Below are 22414 nucleotides of genomic sequence, written 5' to 3'. Positions count from 1 at the left end.
TCCACTCTTCCAAATGTATATATTTGATTCCACTGGAAAAGGTACCCAGCAATGACACATGTGCTGCAAAAACACTTGTATTCTCAAAGAATTACATGAGAAATAAACCTGTAAATTTTAAGGAATAAATATTCAGCCATTGGTGGTCAATGTTTTATGGCTGGTGTGGCATTATTCCTGGATATTCAGTGCCAGTCCATGTCCGGGTACCGGCACTGAGTGTCCGAGTTTGTTCAGCTGGATATGTCATGCCGTTAACCCCCGGATTCTATATTGCACAACTTAAGTTGCGTGCGTTGCATACGCAACTTACCTTATTTTTCGGACTATAAGACGCACTTTTTTCCACCCAAATTAGGGAGGAAAATGTTGGTGCATCTTATAGTCCGAATGTAGCAACCCCCCGTTACAGGCTCCCTTCCTCTCTCCGTTACAGGCACACCTGCTCTCTCCCGCCGTCGGAATTTTAAAACTCCTCACCTCATCAGTGTGACTCGCGGTAGCAGCAGCGCTTCAGCGTGCATGTTGCTCGGCGATCTTCACTCAGCCTTCTCTCTTTCAGTTCTCTGGTCCCGCTACTGAGCTCTTCTCAAAGGTCAGCTCCAAGATGGCTTGCAATTGGTGCATCATTTTCTCGGTCGATTCTTTCCACTCGCCAGCTCCACACCCTACTAAGTCACTCTGTTTTATAGAGCAAGTATCCACATTCACTGCACGCCCCAGTTCACCGCTTGGCAAGATGTGCAAGTGACATCACTTAGTTCAATGTCCAATAGCAGCTAGTGCTCAGGCTGTCTGCTGTGTGCCACTTCTGGATAGCGCTGCCCTCCTCCGTCCCTGGCCAGCACGGGAATCGCTACCAGTATGACTCAGCGAATTTCTCCTGCCCTTCTCCCGGGTACTCACTGTTGGCACACTTTTCTCTGTCCGTTAGCACGGCTCCGTGCAGGTGGGAAAAGTGTGAATTTTTACCGGCAGATATTTTCCATCTTTCCGGGAACAAATTTGTAAATCCCAGGCCTACAAAATGGCCTCTGGTAGTTGTAATCCACAGGCAAATGTTACTTCTGATGGTTCTTCGGTCACAGTTCCTCTTTCTTCAGCCTCTCTTGTGCCTCACGTTGGGCACCAAACTTGGGATGCAACCTGGTCCTGCTATCCCGAGTTAGAAGGGGCTCGACAGGCACTGCACATCACTTATTCACTCTGGTCCTGTCAGCTCATCCACTCAGGAACCACATGACACTCAGAGGATTAAAAGAACTGGAACATTTATGAACTCTTAACTGATGGTTTCCACTGCATCGGTCTTCTTACAGTCAATTGTAATTCATATTGCTCTCCAGGTGATCATAAGCAATAATACATATCTGGACTAATACACATGCTTAACCTTCATGCTTGTCCTGCAGCTCACTCAGAACCCAGAACAGATTTCACACTCCTGATGTACTTCAATACCATCCGGGCTGGACTTCTTGTAACTGCATATTCCCTTCGGGCTGCCACCCCGAAGGTCTCGCTATCAGCCAGGGGTAGACTACAATTCCACCCAAGCCCCAGTTATGGCCGGACTCCCCAATCCGCTGAGTTTCTGGCTCCTATAATGGCTGATGCAATATAACAGTTACTTTCCAAGTAATAATCCACTGGTTACAATGCTATGGGACTTCCTCTTCTCTTGCAATGGGTTCATCTGGCAGGGGAACTGACATTAACACCTAACTCCCACATCCAGAGTTAGTTACTTTATGAAGAGACAGATCCAGAAACAGGATCTTTTCCCCAGGGCTTCCCTTATATACTCTCTGAGTTCCGGGTCCTCCAGTCACTCCCCTAGTGAAACTCACTCTATCATGTTCTTAAACAAACCATCATCAAACATATAAACAGCGAGTGACCATACTCACTCGCAAATGCGCAGTAGACTTCCCTCTCTGTCCTGCCCCCGCGTCAATACATGATGACGGAGGGGCGGGACAGAGAGGGAAACCGCGAAGGGGAGGGAACCGCCGAGGTCACCACCGCTCCCCCTCCTCCCCGAGGTCGCAGCTACTGGTACCCCCCCGGAGTACCGGAGTAGCCTTCGCCGCCACCCCTCCACCTGGCCCATCTCTTCGCTATTCAACTTACATCTCTGGAGCAGACAGATCAGCTGAGCTGCCGTTGGCCTTCCTTCCCTGCCTGTGTCCTGCCCTAGCCGACGTTACGTCACACGAGGGTGGGACACAGGCAGAGAAGGAAGGCCGACGGGAGCTCAGCTGATTTGCCTGCTTCGGAGATGTAAGTTGAATAGCGAAGAGACGGGCCGGCAGCGGCGACCTCGGGGGGAGGGGGGAGGGGGCAGTGGCGACCCAATAGCCCGTTTTAAGAATACAAGCCCTAATTATACTTCATAGTGTCATCATAATACTATATCACACTACAAGGTGGTGGTCTGACTCGATTACATTTTTCAGGATCCTTTGCTCATAAGTGATGGTTTTCTGCAGCAGGATGTGGTGGGGCTGCTTCCAGTAGTGTTGTGCTAGGAAGTTAAATACTGATGCCAGCCATCGCCTCTTGCACATCTTGCTCCAAAACAACAAATAACGATAGAGGAGTCGGGCTCATAAAATTCCAAAGCTGAGATTATGGAGAACCATCTGCATCATGATCCCTTGGACTCTACAGTAACTCAGCAGTAGCTTTTATGAGGAGGAGGGTTAGAATAGTCCACAGCACAACTTTCAACATTCTGTGTATGGCCATATAATGGTAAACATCAAGAAAACTCACCATAAATTAAAAGTGTTAAGATGTGTTTCTGTAAAAAAAAAAAAAAAAAGAAAAAGAACAAAGAAATAGTTGTATAAACTTGTTTGTGTATATCCAGATTTTTTTTTAATGTGCATTTTGCATAAAAGCAAGAATGTCTATGCTTGAAGGTCAATCCATCTCTCTGTGTGTCTGTTTTCCATCACTCCTCACATAATCTGTTTATATGCATATGTGCAGAAAACAGATGTGTATAAATGAGAACAGCAAGGAGGGAATAGTGGTGGCATGAAAGGAGAGCCACGGAGGGCGTGAGGACCTGGTTTCGCCACCCGGTTCCACCACTTGAACAGCGAAGGACTCACTGGTGTCAATGTGATAGGAAGAATTGATTGTGGCAGTCTCTACGATTACCTCTAGCAATGTTGCCAGTTGCCTTTCGATTTTCATCTTCAACCACCTCAGTCAGACCCGCAGCAAGAGAAGTGCTTAAGTGTATGCTATCACCTGCTGCTGCAGGGCCAGTCTACAAATCAATGTGATTTCACAGCTCATAATTTGAAACTCACTCTATAGCAGAAGGAGATATTAGGGCTCATTTTCGAAATAGAAAAACGTCCAAAACGTGGCACAAAGCGGCAGATGGACGTTTTTTTGTCCAAAAAGTCCAACTCACTATTTTTGAAACACATATTAAACACATTTTTCTATGCAGTTCATCTGCAGTACATCCAAATCACAAGGGGGTATGTCAGGGGCATGTTGGGGATGGGATTTGGGCATTCCCAAAACTTGGACATTTTTCTGCCATAATGGAACAAAGCAAAAAGATTCAGGACTAAAAGATAGATGTTTTGGTCTAGACCTGTTTCAATCATGTCTAAGACAAAGGAACAGTTGGAAGTGGACCAGGCACTCCAAGGACAAAATAAGGACACTTCAAATTCTCAATTAAACAACGTTTATTGATAGAAGACTCAACACAGCACTGTGTTTTGGCCAAAGGTCTGCCTCAAGAGTCTTTCTATATAAGCTGGAGAGTAAAACCATCAAATAATGCTTGTGCCAATTGGCATTGAAAGCAAGCGGTCTTGAAAAAGACCTGTCTGAAAATACCACAAAACTGAACGTGCTTGCTCTTGCGAAAGTGAACAGCAAAATACCCAGTTCGCTTTCACAAGAGTGAGTACCTTCAGTTTTGCGGTAAGTTTAGCAAGGTCTTTTTCAAGACCACTTACTTTCAATGCCAATTGGTACATTCATCATTGGATGATTTTACTCTCCAGATTATATAGAAAGACTCCCGAGGCAGGCTTTCGGCCGAAACATAGTGCTTTGTCGAGTCTTCTATCAATACATTTTGTTTAATTGAAAACATGAAGTGTCCTTGTTTTGTCCCTAGTCCACTTCTCACTGTTACTGTGTCTGTTGTGAGAATGGGGGTGGCAAACCGGAGGGGTGGGGGAGGAAAGGACTACCTGTGCCCGCCGGGGATCAAAAGAAGAAAGAGTGGGGCTATAAGAACTACAAGTCCCAGAAGCCCGAGCTGAGCAGGAAACAGGAGAGGGAGGAGAAGTCCTCTCAGAGGGAAAAGGGGGAGGGGGTTGATTGGGAGATGAAGTCAGAGGAAGGGGATGAGGAACACCTGTGGGAGAGGGGAGTGGTGGAACAGATGGATTGGCAAGGGGGGGAAGGGGGAGGGGAATCAGAGGAAATGGATATCTCAGCCTTTGCTCAAGGCCAGAGGAGAGGGAGAAAGAGTGCTGTGTGTACTGGATAACAAAAGGTATGAATTCCTTAACCCAGTGGGTGGTTGTCAGGAGTTAGTGCTGACAAATGAGGGAGGTGGGTCTCTAGGTGTAGCCAGTAGAAAGTGCTAAACCTAGAGGAATTCATACCATAGGGGAAACTTTGGAACTTTATAGTACTGCTTGAGAAAAGCTGAACTGTGTGATCAGCATTTGATTCTGACTAGAGGCTCTAAAGAAAAGGGCCTGTGCCAGGAACAGGGCCCGGTCCGGAGGCCTGGGTGGGGGACTTAATAGCCGGACTGGAAAGAATCTAGGCGGCTAGACTACAAGGAGGGGGACTCCACCCGGAGACGTATACTTGCCAGTAGCCGGTAGGGGTTGAACAAGGGGGTGGGCTACTGGCTGGAGAGAACGCAACTGAGTTAACCTGAGGGAGGTTGGCATTACTTACAAGGACTGCAGCCAGCACGGAGAGGTGCAACTCGAGCGCAGACAGCTTGGAGAGGAGCGGCAGTCTGACATTGGTGCGGCTGGGTTGCAGACAGCACGGAGAGGTGCGGCTGGCTTGCAGACAGCACGGAGAGGTGCAACTAGAGGGCAGATGGCCGGAGAGGAGCAGCAGTCTGACACTGTGTGTCTTCTTGGGGCATTTCTATGTTCCTCCATTAAGGTGGCCCTTTTCTGTATCAAGTCATAAAAAGATGGCCTAAATGACCAGATGACCACTGAAGGGATTAATACATGACCACCCTTTACTCCCCAGAGGTCACTGATCCCCTTCCATCCCCAATGATGTGAAAGAAACAGTATATACCAGCCTCTATGATAGCTTCAAATGTTATGGTCAGGCATATTAGAGCAGCAATCAGGTCCCTGGAGTAGCCTAGTGGCTGGTATAGTGCACTGTAGAGAAGAGGACCCAGGCTATCTCACTTGTAGTGGAAAATGCAAGTCCTCTAGAACCCACCAAAAGCATACTGTACCCACTATAGGTGACACCGTAGCCATATAGGGTTATTGGAGTGGTGAACTGTTGGGTACAGTAGATATTTGGTGGGTTGTGGAGGGCTCCTCATACAATATAAGGGGGTAGCGATGAGATGTGTACCTGGGACCTTTTATGTGAAGTCTACTACAGCGCCCCCTAGGGTGCCCCACTGCTGTGGTGGGATGTCTGTCTACTAAGAATGCTGGCTCCCCATACGTCCCAGTGGCTTGTTTTGGCTATTTTTCTTTAGGCCTTTTTTTTTTTTTAACGGTCACAAAAGAAAAATGCACTAAGCACAAAACATCTAGGAAATGGCCATTTTTGAAAAAAAAAAAAAAAAAAGACATTTTTCTGGTTTGAAAATCACAATGTTCACTACTTGATTTTTGGACATTTTCAGTAAAACGATGAAAATCGGATTTAGACGTCATATCGTAAATGCCCCTTCATGTGCACTTCTATTTCTCCTGCTGGCTGTCTGGCTGGGGTAGAAGATCAGGAGGCAACACTGTCATAGGCAACCAGAGAGTATGCCATTCTCAGTCCCCATCTAAACAGACTTTTTGTGGGTTGGCCTGGGATGAGCAGGAGAGAGCAAAGGAGTATTGGGGTGAGGTGATTGAATGTGAGGTTGGGGTTATGAGGGGGCAGGAAGAGGTTGGGTTGGATGCAGAGGGATAGAAGGGTTGAGAGAGAGCATAGGTTAGGGTGGGGAAAAAAGTGTGTCATTGACACCAGCATCCACATTATTTCACTTCACTGATCTCTGTGCCTCTGTCCCTGCTTCAGACACTCCCTAGATACTCTCATGTTGTCAGTCACATTCCTGCAACCTGGAAACTCCCAGACACTCCTCCACACACCTTGCTCCACACATACCCCCTAAAATTTTTTTCTCCGACTCCTCTCCACCCAAACTCTGCCCCAGACTCCCCCATGCCACACACACACCCCTCCCACATATGCACATCCTACTCCCACAACCCCCCCACACTTCTCAAACACTCTTCCCCTAGACACCCTATCTAGACAGACATATGTAAACCCTCTCTATAGAGAGAAATGTACACACTGCACCCTCCATCTACACTTCTCCTGAGACACCTTCACATATCCTTGTGTCTTACTGTAAGTGTGCATTTTCAATTTGTTCATTACTTCATTTTCTCTATTAACATTCTTCCCTTTTCTATTTTCTTTGAATTTTCATTAACTTTTCTTTCTCCCTTTTAGTTTCTTCTATCTCTTTCTGCATCTGTCCTCACCAGTCTCTACTCTCTCTTTCAGTTTTTCTTTCTTATGCAGTCACCCCTTCTTTCAACCTTACAAGTGTGTTTTGCTTTCCAGTCTGTCCTGCTCTTCCTGCCCTCCTTTCTCCCCAACCCTTCTCTCTTCCTTTATACTTTACTTCCTGCCTTCCAGTTTCTTTCATCCTGCCTATCCTCTGCTCCAGTTTGCTCTCTTCTCTTGCCTTTTATCACTTCTCTGCCTTCCATTGAGTGTCTCCTCTCCCTGGGATTCTCTTCCCTTATCTTCAGTTTATCTTCCTCCTTCTCCCCTCACACCCCCTCCTCATCTCGTTTTGAGTTATCACCACATAGGTTTTACTTTTTGCTGTGGGCAGCTGCCAGCAACTCTGTATTTCCAGAATGAGGTGCAAGAACACTGAATTGGAGACCTAATAAACAGGACCTGTAGGTGGCAGAGGAAGTTGTAGCTGGTGGAAGGGTGGGTCTGTGCCAGTTGCACTATGTGGAAACCAAAATGAGCAGAGATGGTGGTTGGAGGGTGAAAAGTCAGCTTACTGAGATTCCACATCAGAAGACAAATTTTGCAGCTGTTGTTGTGGCTGCATAATTGTACTGAATTGAGAGCCTTGACAGTGCTTGCAGGATGTTATAGACTAAAATGTCTTATTTCATGGCACGCTCTATGTAGGGCGAAGCAAAAAAAAAAAAAAAGGACCCCTCCCCCAGAGTTTTTTTCGCTGCTTTCTCAGTAACTGCTTGGAATTTCAATGTGAAATTTTACAGCTTTATTTGTTATTACTATCTACATTTATGTGCCGAGTGGAATGAGACTATCTTTAAACACTGCGAAGTTACAGACTTTTTAGCATGATCACCCGGTGATTTTCACGCATTCAAAAATGTTTGCACTGTAAAACTACAATTATTTGAAAACAAAAACCCAATAGGGTACCAGCTTACTGTTAATGATGTCACAGAGACATAGACTTTTGTAAACAATAATCTGAATTTGAATAATTTGCATTTCATATTATGATCATTTACAGATGATGTCTTTTAAAAGCGTTTCGGATCGGAATGGCAATCATGGGCAAGGTTGGTGGTAGTGGTCATAATGAGAATCCAGACCCTGCCCCCCTGAAATCTACATATGGCACTAAGAATTGCGTGCACAAACTGGGCACGCACCCAAATTTGAGCATATAATTTAATTAAACAAGCCAATTAATGCCAATAATTGGGTGCTAATAATCAATTAACAGTGCTAATTGGCATCAATTAAAATTTACATATGCATTTTTAGACACCAGGATCCTTGTGTAAATATTACATATAGCTCCAAAAAGGGGACATGGCCAGGGGAGGGTCATGGGCTGATCCAGTGGCGTAGCTACGTGGGGCCACGGGGGCCTAGGCCCCCATAGATTTGGCCCTGGACTCCCCTGCCGACGACCCTCTCGACCCCCCTCCAGCCGCCAACCTGCCGCCGCCGTCGCCTACCTTTGTTGGCGGGGGACCCCAACCCCCGCCAGCCAAGGTCCTCTTCTTCCGGCGCAAGGCTTTGTTCAATTTCTGAGTCTGACATCCTGGTAAGGTCTCAGGCCAAAAACGGGCGCGCGCTCATTTTAATTTTGCCGCTTGTCCATTTTCAGCCACAAAAAAGGTGCAGACGCACTGAAAAATGGACCTGCGTGTGTCCCTAACACGCACCTACACTAGCACAGGTCACTATTCGGCACGCCTTAGTAAAAGGGCCTCACAGTCTCTAGCTCTCCTCACTCTCCCTGAGCCAGCACTAGCCTATGGGATCAAGCCACAGCCAAGTGATTTTCTCCTTAGCAAGTATCTCATTCTGTCCATACTGCTAAGAGAGGAGATGACCTCTTTCTAAGGTGTCTTAAACATGAATGTAGGTACCCACTCTACTACTACTACTTACTACTACTTAACATTTCTAAAGCGCTACTAGGGTTACGCAGCGCTGCACAATTTAACATAGAAGGACAGTCCCTGCTCAAAGAGCTTGCAATCTAAAGGACAAGTGAACAGTCATTCCGATAGGGGCAATCAAATTGGGGCAGTCTAGATTACCTGAAAGGTAAGAGTTAGGTGCTGAAAGCAGCATTGAAGAGGTGGGCTTTAAGCAAAGACTTGAAGATGGGCAGGGAGGGGGCTTGGCGTAAGGGCTCAGGAAGTTTGTTCCAAGCATAGGGTGAGGCGAGGCAGAATGAGCGGAGCCTGGGTTGGCGGTGGTGGAGAAGGGTACTGAGAGGAGGGATTTGTCCCGTGAACTGAGGTTTCGGGCGGGAACGTAAGGGGAGATGAGGGTAGAGTGGTAGTGAGGTGCAGCAGACTGAGTGCATTTGTAGGTAAGAAGGAGAAGCTTGAACTGAATGCGGTATCTGATTGGAAGCCAGTGAAGTGACCTGAGGAGAGGGGTGATATGAGTATATCGGTTCTGGCGGAATATAAGGCGTGCAGCAGAGTTCTGAACGGATTGAAGGGGGGATAGATGGCTAAGTGGGAGGCCGGTGAGGAGTAAGTTGCAGTACCCACTCACTGATTTGTGGTGTTCAGATGAAATCCTGGCCACGATGATTCATCGGATGACTGGGGAAGATCAGGAGTCGGAAGAGGAAGGAGATGAAAAAAAGCAGGCAGATGTAGCTGACTGTTAGATGTTTTTCTGTAACTGAGCAAGCATGACAAATAAAGCTCTGGACTTGGAATCAAAGGACGCTGCAACCTGTGTGTGAGATCTGCCAAATGCACCTTCCAAATAGGGGCATAACATGATCTTTTAACTTTCAGCTTCCTTCGTTCTGCTTTTGCATGTCTCTTCCCATCTTTCTTGTTACCTGTGGCTTTTCACATTTTTCTGATAAATTTCATTTTTGACTTGCTGCCTCCACTCATCCTATCCTTCCACCTGGTGTCTTCACTTTAATATAACCTTTATTAATCACAGTTCCCCTTTATGGGCCAGATTCAGTAAATGGCGTTTAAAATGTAAGCGTGTTGGAATAGCTCACGTAGCGCTATTCTATAAACCACATCTACAGTAAGATGTGGTTTATAGAATAGCGCATACGATGGGGGAACATGTGTACATTTAGATGTGGCCACTGAAAACTAAATGTATGCGTGCTCCCCTGAATTCTATAACAACGCGTGTAAATTTGATTGATGTCCCTGACACGCCAACATTCCTCCATGGCCGTGCCTCGTTTTCAGCTACGTGTGTTAGAATTTATGTGTGCCTCTTTTTAGGATATGCCTAAAAGAAGCACATATAAATTCCAATTATGATTAATTAGTGATAATTGGTTATCGACCAATTATCATTACTAATTAGCTTGCTACTCAATTAAGTAGCACACATAAATTGGCCATACACCAGGGGTGTAGACAGACCTCAATGGGAGGAGGGGCCAGAGCCCAAGGTGAGGGGGGGCACATTTTAGCCCGCCTCTCCACCTCCGCCCTCCCACCGTCACTTCCGCCCCCCGCAGCCGCTATCGTCTCCCTGCCACCGCCCTCCTGCTGCTGCTTCCGCCCCCCCCACCGGTGCTCCCCCCGCCACCGCTGCGAAGGTACCTTGGCTGGCAGGGGTCCCCAATCCCCAACCCACGCCAGTTAAAGCGTTTGTCCTGCGCTGGTCTCATATTTCCTGGCGCCCTGTTCTGTTTTCAGTCGCTGTGCACGCTCATTTTAATGAAACAGCATGCGCGAGCATGCTCAGTTTCATTAAAACGAGCGTGCACAGGGACTGAAAACAGGACAGGATGCCAGGCAATGTGAGACCAGCGTGGGACAAACGCTTTAGCTGGCAGGAGTTGGGGACCCCCGCCAGCCAAACCTGGGGCCCCAGAGCCAATTTGGGGGGCCCAGGCCCCCGTGGCCCCCATAGCTACGCCACTGCTGCACACAATTTAACATGTGCTACTTACAGTGCCTTATGTAGAATCTGGCCCTTTGTATGTTCCTCACTCAGCTTGTCTGGGTGGCTCAGTTATCCTTGCCAACATCATAGGATGGCGTACTGCAGTGTCTATCTATGACTGGCATGCCCATATTCTGCCAGCCCCTTCAGTCTAGACTCCTGTGTAGAAAGAGCCCTTACATGATAACCTTGGTAGCTTAAATTCTTTATCATTTCCTGCATATTTTTTGTAAGATTACTGATGTTTTAAAAAAAAAAAAAAAAAAACTATTTCTTTGCCATTATTTATAGCACTGGATTGAAACTTCTAAGTATTTTAACAGGAGCTTTCTAATAGCATTTCTAGTCTTGCACAACGAGTAGATTAGGAAATATAGGAAATTCAGGGGATAAATTCTTGTTTGAGTTGTGGCCAAATTTGACAGAGCTACTGTTCAAGAAAAATAATGGGGTAAAAAGCATGAGTCAAGCCTGCAATATCCAATCAGTACACAAGCAGATCTGAAGTTACCCCACCTATGCAGCTCTTTATCATATGGCCAATAGTAAAAGGAGGAAGGGCTAGCATTGTTACAAATTTGGCATTGGAGAAAGATTCAAACTCAGCACAGATGATGTTTCCTAAGCATAAACCAGGTCTCCACTGGGCAATGTCTGTGAATGATCTCAATTTCTTGTTGATTTTCATCTGGGGATTTTGTGATTGCCAGCCAATCACCAGAATTGAAGAATGTGGGCTAAGATGTTCTCAGGTAAGGGAGAGTTGGTTTTCAGTAGCACCTACCACTCTTAACTAAGTGCTGCTGTCCAGTGCTGCTGTCCTGTGAACCACTTTCTATTGCAGTGCATTCCTTCTGCCTCTGTTTCTGTACTTTTATTTCAAAATCCAGATTAAATCTACATGGACTGCAACTTTTACAGACATTCCAACTATGATGCAGCGTAGAAGTCTAAGCAGTGTTACAAGATTTCCTTTCCTTGCTAGGATGATTGCGGTTACTTGTGACGGACAACTTATGTGATCAGATTTGTTATTAAGATATTTATCAACCAGCGGTGAATATCTTTGGCTTCGGTATTATCTCAGGTCACTGGTGATATTCCAGCTCACAAGAGTACCAATACTGCAAGCTTCAGGATTGACATTTAGTTTTCTTTTTGAGAGTCTAAAATAATATTTTGCTAGAAACTGGGTATGATTCTGAATGCTGTTTCTGCTTTAAAAGGAAAACTCTGTGCTTCTTTATTCTGAGGAGAAGAGTAAGGCTATCTTTCTGAAGCAAACAATTCAGAGCTTCCATCCTCTAAAGAAATGAAGGGATGCTTCATCACTCACTATCACATTGCTGCAAATTCTACAGTGCTTATTTATTTATTTATTTATTTATTTGTTTGTTGCATTTGTATCCCACATTTTCCCACCTATTTGTAGACTCAATGTGGCTTACATGGTTACAGAAAGATGATTAAGAACTGCGGTGTTAACAATTACAAAGTGATAGTATGATTAAAATGGGAACTATTGTGGTTTGTCCACTGGGGGAACGAGCAAAACCGAGCAACTGAAGATTTGCGTTAGAACATTTTAGATTTTAGAGCAACAGAATCATTTTGTTAAGTCTATTTCAAATTAAACCCAGCCTGTACTTGTGCTAACGTTCCGTCTTTAGAGTCTGCATTTTGGCCCACTAGATGTCTAAGGCTGCTTCGTTTTTCCTTCATGCCTGCTGATTTGCTGCCTTTCTCACCAGAAATTCCAGGAGAGCATTTTTGGGATTGCTATTCTCTGTACAGTATATACGTTTTCTATCACGTGCTACCCCCTTCCCACCTCTCCCTTGAATTCTGGCTTCTGCATGCACTTAAAAATCCCAAATTGCATACAGAACTGTATATGTGAGCAAAATACAAATAAATAAATAAATAAATAATAGAGTTTACTGATTACCCAAAGCTACGAATAGTAGAGATGGCAACTGGCATCCTGTCATAGTGTTGAATGTCGAAACACAATGGAAGAATGTTGAGGGTCCCTGGTGACTTTTGGCTACTACTCTGTTGCTCGCTCTATATGAAAACATGAATACAGCCTTAAGGACATGCAGTAATCAGAGGGGATCTGTAAAACATACAGAAAACAGCTGGGTTGGGGAGGGGAAGATGAAATATAGATTCAAAGTTATTCAGTTTCATTAAAGGCAACCATTTATTTTTATTTATTTATTTTATTGCATTTGTATCCCACATTTTCCCACCTATTTGCGGGCTCAGTGTGGCTTAGAATACATTGTATTAATGGAAGTACAATTTGTTACAACTCGATTGCCTGAGTTAAAACACAGGTTTTCCCTATCAAATGAAAATATGCACTTTACTCCAATACTTATTTTATTTCCAAAACTGCTTAGTACTTTAAATGGGAAATAGAGTTTTAAAAACAATCAGCCAGTGACACCAAGCATTGTCATGTCAGTACTCGGCAGTGTTGTGTAGTATTTGCAAATGCACTGGAAAGGCAATCTCAGTAATGGTCAAAATCTTATACATGGCATTATTAATGGGCTTTCCAGCAAAACCACAAATGATAAAGGTGCATTAGGAAACAATGAGAGGTTGTGAGAGTAAAACCCTGCTCTTGAACTGCTGCTCCCTAGAGATCTCATACGTGGAGGCCCTTTATTTCAAAAGAATTCTCCCAATTTATGTTTATGGCGAAAAGAGCAGGGACCCAGGGAACAGAGGTTATAAAAATAATTCAGAATTTAAAGTTACGATTATCATTTGCAACTCTAGTTGCTTGATTTTACATCGTTGTGACCAGTATGTTGCCAGTTTTACCACAAGGAGGCAGTAGAGAGCCAGTGAAAAATTTAAGTTTGGAAAATCAAACCTCTTAAAAATGTAAACTGTGAACCAAGGGGTATATCTGAGAACAATGCTTTGTTGGTCAAGTGACAGGCAATTTTGAAATTAAGGAGTTTCTGTGATCAGGTGCTAATTATGACATTAAGGGGTATGTTTACTAAGGCGCATTAGCGTTTTTAACGCATGTTAATGGTTCACACATGTTAAATGCTAATGCACCCATAGGAATATTGGCATGTTAGCACTTAATGTGCCTTAACTTTAAAGGCGCATTCAAAATGCTACCAACAAACTATTAAAGGTATGTTTCTGATGAGATGCTTCTTGCAAATATTGGGGATGGAGATAGAGCCTTGGATAGGACTTCTTAAATCAGAGGTGTCCAATATGAGACCTGTGAGCCAAATGGGACCCACATGACCTTAGCAGTTGATCCTCTTGAGATTTTTAGCAAAGCAATTGTAACTGAATTAGCTAGTTCAGATGATTTTGAAGCATTACAAAGCTGCTTACAGAACAGGAAGTCAGAATTTCAGAAGAGATTCACACAGATCTTGATGGGTATAAATCCTTCTGTAGCAGGCTAATAAGATTCACGTGACCTGTAGTACGTGGATTTTTGATCACGTGGAACACTATAAAAACTTCATGTGGCTTGCACACATGTGAATTTCTGATAATATGGCTACTGCTGAATAAAATTTAAACACCTCTGTCTTACCTGTATTTTAAAGGAGAGGCTTAAATCAAAAACCAAAATGATTGGCTAGAGCTGATAGTACCACATCTCACCGAGCATCACTGTTTTTGCTTTGGTTACAAAACTGTACCAAATCACCCTGATATTCAGCCAGTGGCGGTGAGTGTTTTGCTGCATGCCGCTGCCATTATTCCCAGATATTTAGAGCTGGGGCCCTGTCCGGGCTTTGGCATTGGATATCTGGATATTCAGCCTTTAAGGGAGAGATTCTATATATGGCCCCTAAAATATCCACGTGCCGACTAAGCTTATTCTATAAGTGGCACCTAGATTTAGGTGCGGTACGTAGAATATGCTTAGTTGATATCCCAGCTCCTAAAACTACATGTAGCCATTTACATCAACGGAAATGTGGCATAAATCCCGGTGCATTGATTTAGGTGCACTGGGCCATATTCTATATGTATGTAAATTTCAGAATGCCGATTTGCCCTTCCATAACTGCACCCCTTTTTGCCTGCGCGAATCAGAAGTTAGGTGCACTGTGTTACAGAATATGCTTAGCGACTTGTGCGTATAAATTCTAATTATTGCCAATTATTGCTCGTTATTGCTTGTTAAGAGCTGATCAATGCTGATTGGCTTGTTAAACCAATTAAGTTACGTGCGTTGTTTTAGAACATGCTTGGATTTTGGTGTGGATTCTAGGCGCGCTATATAGAATCCAAGGTAACTGCATAAAAGCCAGACCACTTAGAGATAGGACTGCTAATTATGTGGCCCGATTTAAGCAGTTTACTTATGCGGTGAGGGGCTGAATATCGGCACTTAACCCAGTGACGTTCCTAGCCTCGACGGCACCCGGGGCGGATCGCCGATGCGCCCTCCCCGGGTGCAGCGTGCCCCCCCGTGAAATGACACCCACCCAGGTGCACGCCGCTGGGGGGGTGCCGCAGCGCGCGCCTGTCTGCTCCCAGTTCGCTACGCTCGCTAAATTCTCTCATTCACTGCAGCTCCCTCCCTCTGCCCCGGAACAGGAAGTAACCTGTTCCGGGGCAGAAGGAGGGAGCTGCTGCAGCGAACAAGAGAATTTAGTGAGCGTAGCGAACTGGGAGCAGACAGGCGCGTGCTGCGGCACCCCTCCAGCGGCGTGCACCTGGGGCGGACCGCCCCCACCGCCCCCCCCTTGGTACGCCACTGACCTAACCCAACACCGTCCCTGGAACACCCACAAGTTGGCCGCTTTTGAATTCAGTGCTAACCAGTAATTTTCAGCAGAGATATCTGGTTAAGAACAGGAGACCTGACCGGACAGCTGTGAACAAGTGATTTAATCCGTCGGAGGCCTTTTCCAGCCGGTTAAATCATTTTGAACATCGGCTGTGATGTTTTTATTTTGAATGCTGAAAGTGAAAAAAATTTCAAAGTCAAACTGAGAAGAGTTTCTGTATGACGCGTGCAATAAGGATGCAACTTGGGAAAACAGGAGCAGGCTGGCATGCTATCCAAAGTCATTTCCTGCATTCCTGCTCCCGGATTTGGCTCCATGCGAGCTATTTGCATAATTACAGACCCTGAGGGAAGTCAACAACAATAGGCATGGTATATGCTGTATGCCAAAATTGCCAATATTGCACTTTCTTATAGTGAACCTTGCCAGCTATTACTATGGCTTCTGTTAAAATAAGGACATGACAGCTCTGGTACTAGACTGTGATACATTTTGTTTTTATACAGTGGGCTGAGAACTGAGGGAACTGGGTATGATTCCCCTGTGTCTGCTTGTGACCCTGAACAAGCCACTTAACCCTCCATTGCATTAGGTACATTGTGAGCCTGCTAGGGACAGAGAAGGTACTTGTATGTAATATGAAAACCACTTTGATTGTACCACAGAAAGGTGATATATCAAGAATCTAAATAATAATAATAATAAATCCCTTCCAGAAAATAATTTTGTAATAGTTTTCAATGCACTTTCCATGAATAAATATGAGTAGCCCGCAGGCTTCTAATGTATATATTATCAGCAGCTTTAAACAATGATATAAAACATTTACAGGGTTCCATATTTGTCCTTCTTTAACTCTTTTCAAGTTAACTTTATTAAAACGAAATAGGGTATTATGCAACTCTATTGTTGTCTTGCTTCTGGTATTGTAATTGGGATTGAGGTTTATGCGGTACTTTCTGCAGGCAAAACTCACATCAAACACGTGTTACAATAGGTCTAGGAGAACAACACCTCAATGTGGAAGGTGCTGGGTTTGTGCCATTCATTTTTTTTCAACATGGATCTTCGTTAGATGGCTGATCCCGCTGCACAAGCTGGCAAACACATGTGCACTCCCGTAGGTATTTTAGAAAGGTTCTGCATCGGTCGATCCTGTTCTAAAATACCACTCGAACTGAGCACATCCTGACCTGGGCCCAGTGGCGTAGCCAAGGGTGGGCTCGGGTGGGCCCAGGCCCATCCACTTTGGGCTCAGGCCCACCCAGTATCAGCACACCTATGATGTGGCTGGCATGGATCCCCAAGTCCCACCAGCCGAAAACTCTCAACAACTGTCCCTCCTTGCATACCTTTTAAATAGCAGATCTTTGCCTGCAGTGAGCAGTGACTGATACATACTGCTTGCACTGGCCCCATAACCTTCCCTCTGATGTTTTCCTGCCTATGCAGAAACAGGAAGTTACATCAGAGGGAAGGCTGTGGGGCCAACATGAGCAGTGTGTATTAGTTGCTGCTTGCTGCTGGTGAAAAGCTGCTATTTAAAAGGTATGCAGGGGAGGGGGGATGTTTGAGAGACCACATGGCATGCAGGTGAGAAAGGGAGAGACCAAATCACTTGTGGGACAAGGCGGAGTTCTTCTGCCCACCCATCTTGGGCCCAGGCCCATCCAAAATTGGGTGTCTGGCTACGCCCCTGCCTGGGCCTCTCAGTTCTGTTCTCTAAGTTCTATTTGAAATGGGACTCAGAATATAACCATCATATTATATCTCTGTTATTTGAAATTCAGTGCTGTTAAATGTATATATTTTTGATGCTATTTCATGGTAGTCCTATTATTAGGTTTTAATTTGCTGCTTTCAAGCCTACTTCATTTAGGGGTCGTTTTACAAAGCCCCAGTAAAAAGTGATCTGCAGTAGTGTGGGCTTGTCTATTAGGCATGCGCTGGGCCATTTTTTACTGTGGCTGGGAAAAAGGCTATTTTTTTTTAATGGGCCAGGAAATGGGCCTGCACTAATATTAAAGCTAGCAAGTGCCTATATATGGCCTGAGCCCTTACCACCACCCATTGACCTAGCAGTAAGGGCTCATGCGCTACCGACATGGTAACCATACAGCATGCGCCTACGTGGGCGCGCTGCCGGTTACTGCCGGGAATGCCCCCGTTGTAGAAAATAGAAAATTATTTTCTGCTGTGGGATTTGGTACATGTCAAAATCGGAATTACCGCCAGGCTCATGCACTACTCCAGCGGTAGTGCGAATTGGGCGCATGCTACCCAGGCATTAGCCCTCCCGCGCCTTTGTAAAAGGGCCCCTTTGGGGGTCCTTTTACCAAGCTCTGGTAAGAAGAGCCCTGCACTAGTAGTGGGGGCTGTTTTTGCCATGTGCTGTGCAGTGGCGTAGCTATGTCGGGCCACGGGGGCCTGGGCCCCCGTAGATTTGACCCTTGACCCCCCTGCCAATGACCCTCCGACCCCCCCTCCCACTGCCAAGCCACCACCAACCCGCCGTCGTCGTCGCCTACCTTTTGCTGGCGGGGGACCCCAATCCCCGCCAGCTGAGGTCCTGTTCTTCTGGCGCAAGGCTTCGTTCAGTTTCTGAGTCTGACAATCTGGACGTACACGCACGCATTAGAAGTTCGGCGCACATCATTACAGAATACACTTAGCGACTTTTGCGCCTAAGTTCTAATCAGTGGCAATTAGTGCTCGTCATTGCTTGTTAAGTGCTGTTATCAGCGTTCATTGGCTTGTTAAGCTTGTTAAGTTAGGCACATCGATTTCAGTGTGGATCTCTAGGCACGCCATATAGAATCCAGGGGTTAACGGCTAGCCCGATCACTGGCTATGTTGAGCCAGTGACTAAGTATAGCGGCCAGACAGACCCACATAAATAGCAGGTCTATCTTTGGCCCCTATAACTTAACCGGTTAATCGATGAGTATAGGCTTAAAATGGCCCAGCATTGAATTTCCAGGTTCGCTGCCAACCACGGGAGTTAGCCCTATATATATATGGCGCCTGAAAAATCCGTGCGGAACAAATTTCTGCCTAAGCGTATTTTTTATAAGTGGCACCTAGATTTTGGCGCAGTATATGGAATATGCTTAGTTGATATTCCAATGCCTAGAACGTTGTACATCCATTTACACCAAGGAAAATGAGGCATAAATACTGGCGTGTAGATTTCAGCACAGAGGGGCATATTCTATAACAGTGCGTGTAAATTTTGGAACGCCTATGAAATGCCCATTTCCAAGACCATAACCACGCCCCTTTTTGGCAGATTTCGCCCTGGCCCCCCTCCCCGCCGTCAACCCTTCCCTGCTGCTTACTTTTGCTGGGTGGGGCCCCAACCCCCGCCAGCCGAGGTCCGACCCGAAGTCTTCATATTTCGTCTTCCTCCGTGGCCATGCTGCAAGGAAGTAACACTGCAGTGCTAATTCGCTGAATCCAGTTCAGAGTCTGACGTCGCAGCACCTTGTATGCGCGTACAACGTGCTGCGACGTCAGACTCCGAACTGGATTCAATGAAGCAGCACTGCAGCGTTACTTCCTTGCAGCATGGCCACTGAGGAAGACGAAATATGAAGACTGCGGGTCGGACCTCGGCTGGCGGGGGTTGGGGCCCCCCGCCAGCAAAAGTAAGCAGCGGGGGAGGGTTGACGGCGGGGAGGGGGGTGGAGAGAGGCGGCGGCGGCGGGTGGGGGGGGGGAAGGGAGGCAAAAATGTGCCCCCCCTCTCTGGCTCTGGCCCCCCCTACCGCCGGATTCCAGATACGCCCCTGGCGTACATTACAATTTAGGTGCTCTGTGTTACAGAATACACTTAGTGAGTTCTGCACGTAAATTCTAATTATTGCCAATTAGTGCTCATTAATGCTTAAGTGCTGTTACTGACGCTGATTAGCTTGTTAAGCCAATTAAGTCATGCACATTGTTATAGAATATGCTTGGATTCCTGATTACCACAGGTTAGCAGGGGAGCCCTTACCGCCATCTCAATGGGTGGGGGTAAGCGCTCCCCACCGAAATGGCCATGTGATCACCATTTTATTCTCCTCCTCTCTCACCCCATGCCATTGCAACTTTGTTGCTTAAATTGCTTTTACCTCACCCTGGACTTCCCTCAGGACCCTCACCTACCCCAAATACGGCCTCTTACCTGATGAGTAGTCTTCGTGCAGGAGCAATCTCCTTTTGCTCCTGTTTTACAGCTTCTCTTTGCCAAGATGGCACTGCCTGACCCAAATCCAGTGTTATTTTGTTGTATGGCAGGGTGGAAAGTTCTACAGCAAACTATGGTAAGATGAGGGGGTAGAGACAGGTAGAGGTGTGTGAGAGAGGTCTAGGTTTTTTTTTAAACAATTTAAGCATAGAGATGGTAGTGATAAGTTAGGAGGGGCAGAGATTTTTCTATTTTGCATTCTTTCTTTTTGGAGGGGAGGGATTCATTTTTTTCCATTTTGTTTTGTTTTAAAGAAGCAAACAATTAATGAACTGCAAATAAATAAATAAAATGAAAATATATTCAGTGTATATTTATTTATTTATTGCATTTGTATCCCACCTTTTCCCACCTATTTATAGGCTCAAAGTGGCTTACAGAGTGTGGTTATGACATAATCATTTCGTGTTAACAGGTACATTTCTTATAGTTAGAATGTTGGTAAGAGAAGATGAGCATAGTTGTTTCATGATGACAAGTACCATTCTTGCTGTTTAAAGATTGGGTAGGGGAGGATAGGCGGGTGGTGAATGGAGTTAGCTCGGAGGAGGGAAAGGTGAGTAGTGGAGTGCCTCAAGGATCGGTGCTGGGGCCGATTCTGTTCAATATATTTGTGAGTGACCTTACCGAAGGGTTAGAAGGTAAAGTTTGCCTATTTGCGGATGATACTAAGATCTGTAACAGAGTGGACACCCTGGAGGGAGTGGAAAACATGAAAAGGGCCTACGGAAGCTAGAAGAATGGTCTAAGGGTTGGCAATTAAAATTCAATGCCAAGAAATGCAAAGTGATGCACTTAGGGAATAGAAATCCACAGGAGACGTATGTGTTAGGCGGCGAGAGTCTGATAGGTACGGACGGGGAGAGGGATCTTGGGGTGATAGTATCTGAGGATTTGAAGGCGACGAAACAGTGTGACAAGGCGGTGGCTGTATCTAGAAGGTTGTTGGGCTGTATAGAGAGAGGTGTGACCAGCAGAAGAAAGAGAGTGTTGATGCCCCTGTATAAGTCGTTGGTGAGGCCCCATCTGGAGTATTGTGTTCAGTTTTGGAGGCCGTATCTTGCTAAGGATGTAAAAAGAATCGAAGCGGTGCAAAGAAAAGCTACGAGAATGGTATGGGATTTGCGTTACAAGACGTATGAGGAGAGACTTGCTGACCTGAACATGTATACCCTGGAGGAAAGGAGAAACAGGGGTGATATGATACAGATGTTCAAATATTTGAAAGGTATTAATCCGCAAACGAACCTTTTCCGGAGATACGAAGACGGTAGAACAAGAGGACATGAAATGAGATTGAAGGGGGGCAGACTCAAGAAAATGTCAGGAAGTATTTCTTCACGGAGAGAGTGGTGGATGCTTGGAATGCCCTCCCGCGGGAGGTGGTGGAGATGAAAACGGTAACGGAATTCAAACATGTGTGGGATAAACATAAAGGAATCCTGTTCAGAAGGAATGGATCCTCAGGAGCTTAACCGAGATTGCATAGCAGCGCCGTTAGTGGGAGGCGGGGCTGGAAGTTGGGAGGCGGGGATAGTGCTGGGCAGACTTATACGGTCTGTGCCAGAGCCGGTGGTGGGAGGCGGGACTGGTGGTTGGGAGGCAGGGATAGTGCTGGGCAGACTTATACGGTCTGTGCCAGAGCCGGTGGTGGGAGGTGGGAACAGTGCTGGGCAGACTTATATGGTCTGTGCCAGAGCCGGTGGTGGGAGGCAGGGATAGTGCTGGGCAGACTTATACGGTCTGTGCCAGAGCCGGTGGTGGGAGGCGGGGATAGTGCTGGGCAGACTTGTATGGTCTGTGCCAGAGCCGGTGGTTGGGAGGCAGGGCTGGTGGTTGGGAGGTGAGGATAGTGCTGGGCAGACTTATACAGTCTGTGCCAGAGCCGGTGGTTGGGAGGAGGGGTTGGTGGTTGGGAGGTGGGGAGAGTGCTGGGCAGACTTATACGGTCTGTGCCCTGAAGAGCACAGGTACAAATCAAAGTAGGGTATACACAAAAAGTAGCACACATGAGTTGTCTTGTTGGGCAGACTGGATGGACCGTGCAGGTCTTTTTTCTGCCGTCATCTATTATGTTATGTGTTAGTTAAGTTAGAGGTGAGCTGTGGTAATTGTGTGATTTGTTGAAGTAGTTTGTAGGCTATGTGTTTTCCTTGTAGGCCTTTTGGAAGAGATGAGTTTTCAGAGATTTGCGGAAGTTAGTATATCCCTAATGCACCTCCCTACCTTATTTCACTCCCTCTTTTCACCCATTTCTAGGTAATACATACAAATAAAACAAACAAAACATAAGAAAGGAAAGTATGGTGATACCTTTTTTTAATTGTACTAACAGGAGTGACAGGAAGAAACAAGGAGTGGTGGATGGGTAACCAGAAGGTGACAAGGCAGTATAATTTTATGGTTTGTAATCTCAGGTCCTTGTTAACTTCTAAGTATTTATTTAGATTTTGCTCACACCTTTTTCAGTAGTAGCTCAAGGTGAGTTACATTCAGGTACACTGGGTATTTCCCTGGCTCTGGAGTGCTCACAATCTAAGTTTATACCTGAGGCAATAGAGGGTTAAGTGACTTGTCCAAGGGCACAAGGAGCAGCACTGGGATTTGAACTGGCCACCTCTGGATTGCAAGACTGGTGCTCTAACCACTAGGCCACTCCTAGTGAGTGTCAAAATGTTTCATCCCTTTATCTTCAAAGG

At 45.7% G+C, this 22414-nt stretch overlaps 1 protein-coding gene across 1 annotated transcript in view; it reads left to right on the top strand.

Annotated features, from left to right (window-relative positions):
* Window positions 1-11336: 11336 nt before the first annotated feature.
* Window positions 11337-22414, top strand: part of IL17REL (interleukin 17 receptor E like) — a 129274-nt gene continuing 118196 nt past the window's right edge. The window contains exon 1 of the mRNA XM_030216484.1: window positions 11337-11441. Within this exon, the coding sequence (XP_030072344.1) occupies window positions 11340-11441 (102 nt within the window). The 5' untranslated portion in view covers window positions 11337-11339. The remainder of the gene's footprint in view (window positions 11442-22414) is intronic.

The sequence above is a fragment of the Microcaecilia unicolor genome, chromosome 10 (assembly GCF_901765095.1).
Source record: "Microcaecilia unicolor chromosome 10, aMicUni1.1, whole genome shotgun sequence".
NCBI classification, from domain to species: Eukaryota; Metazoa; Chordata; class Amphibia; order Gymnophiona; family Siphonopidae; genus Microcaecilia; species Microcaecilia unicolor.
This window is presented reverse-complemented; position numbering and strand designations above follow the sequence as displayed.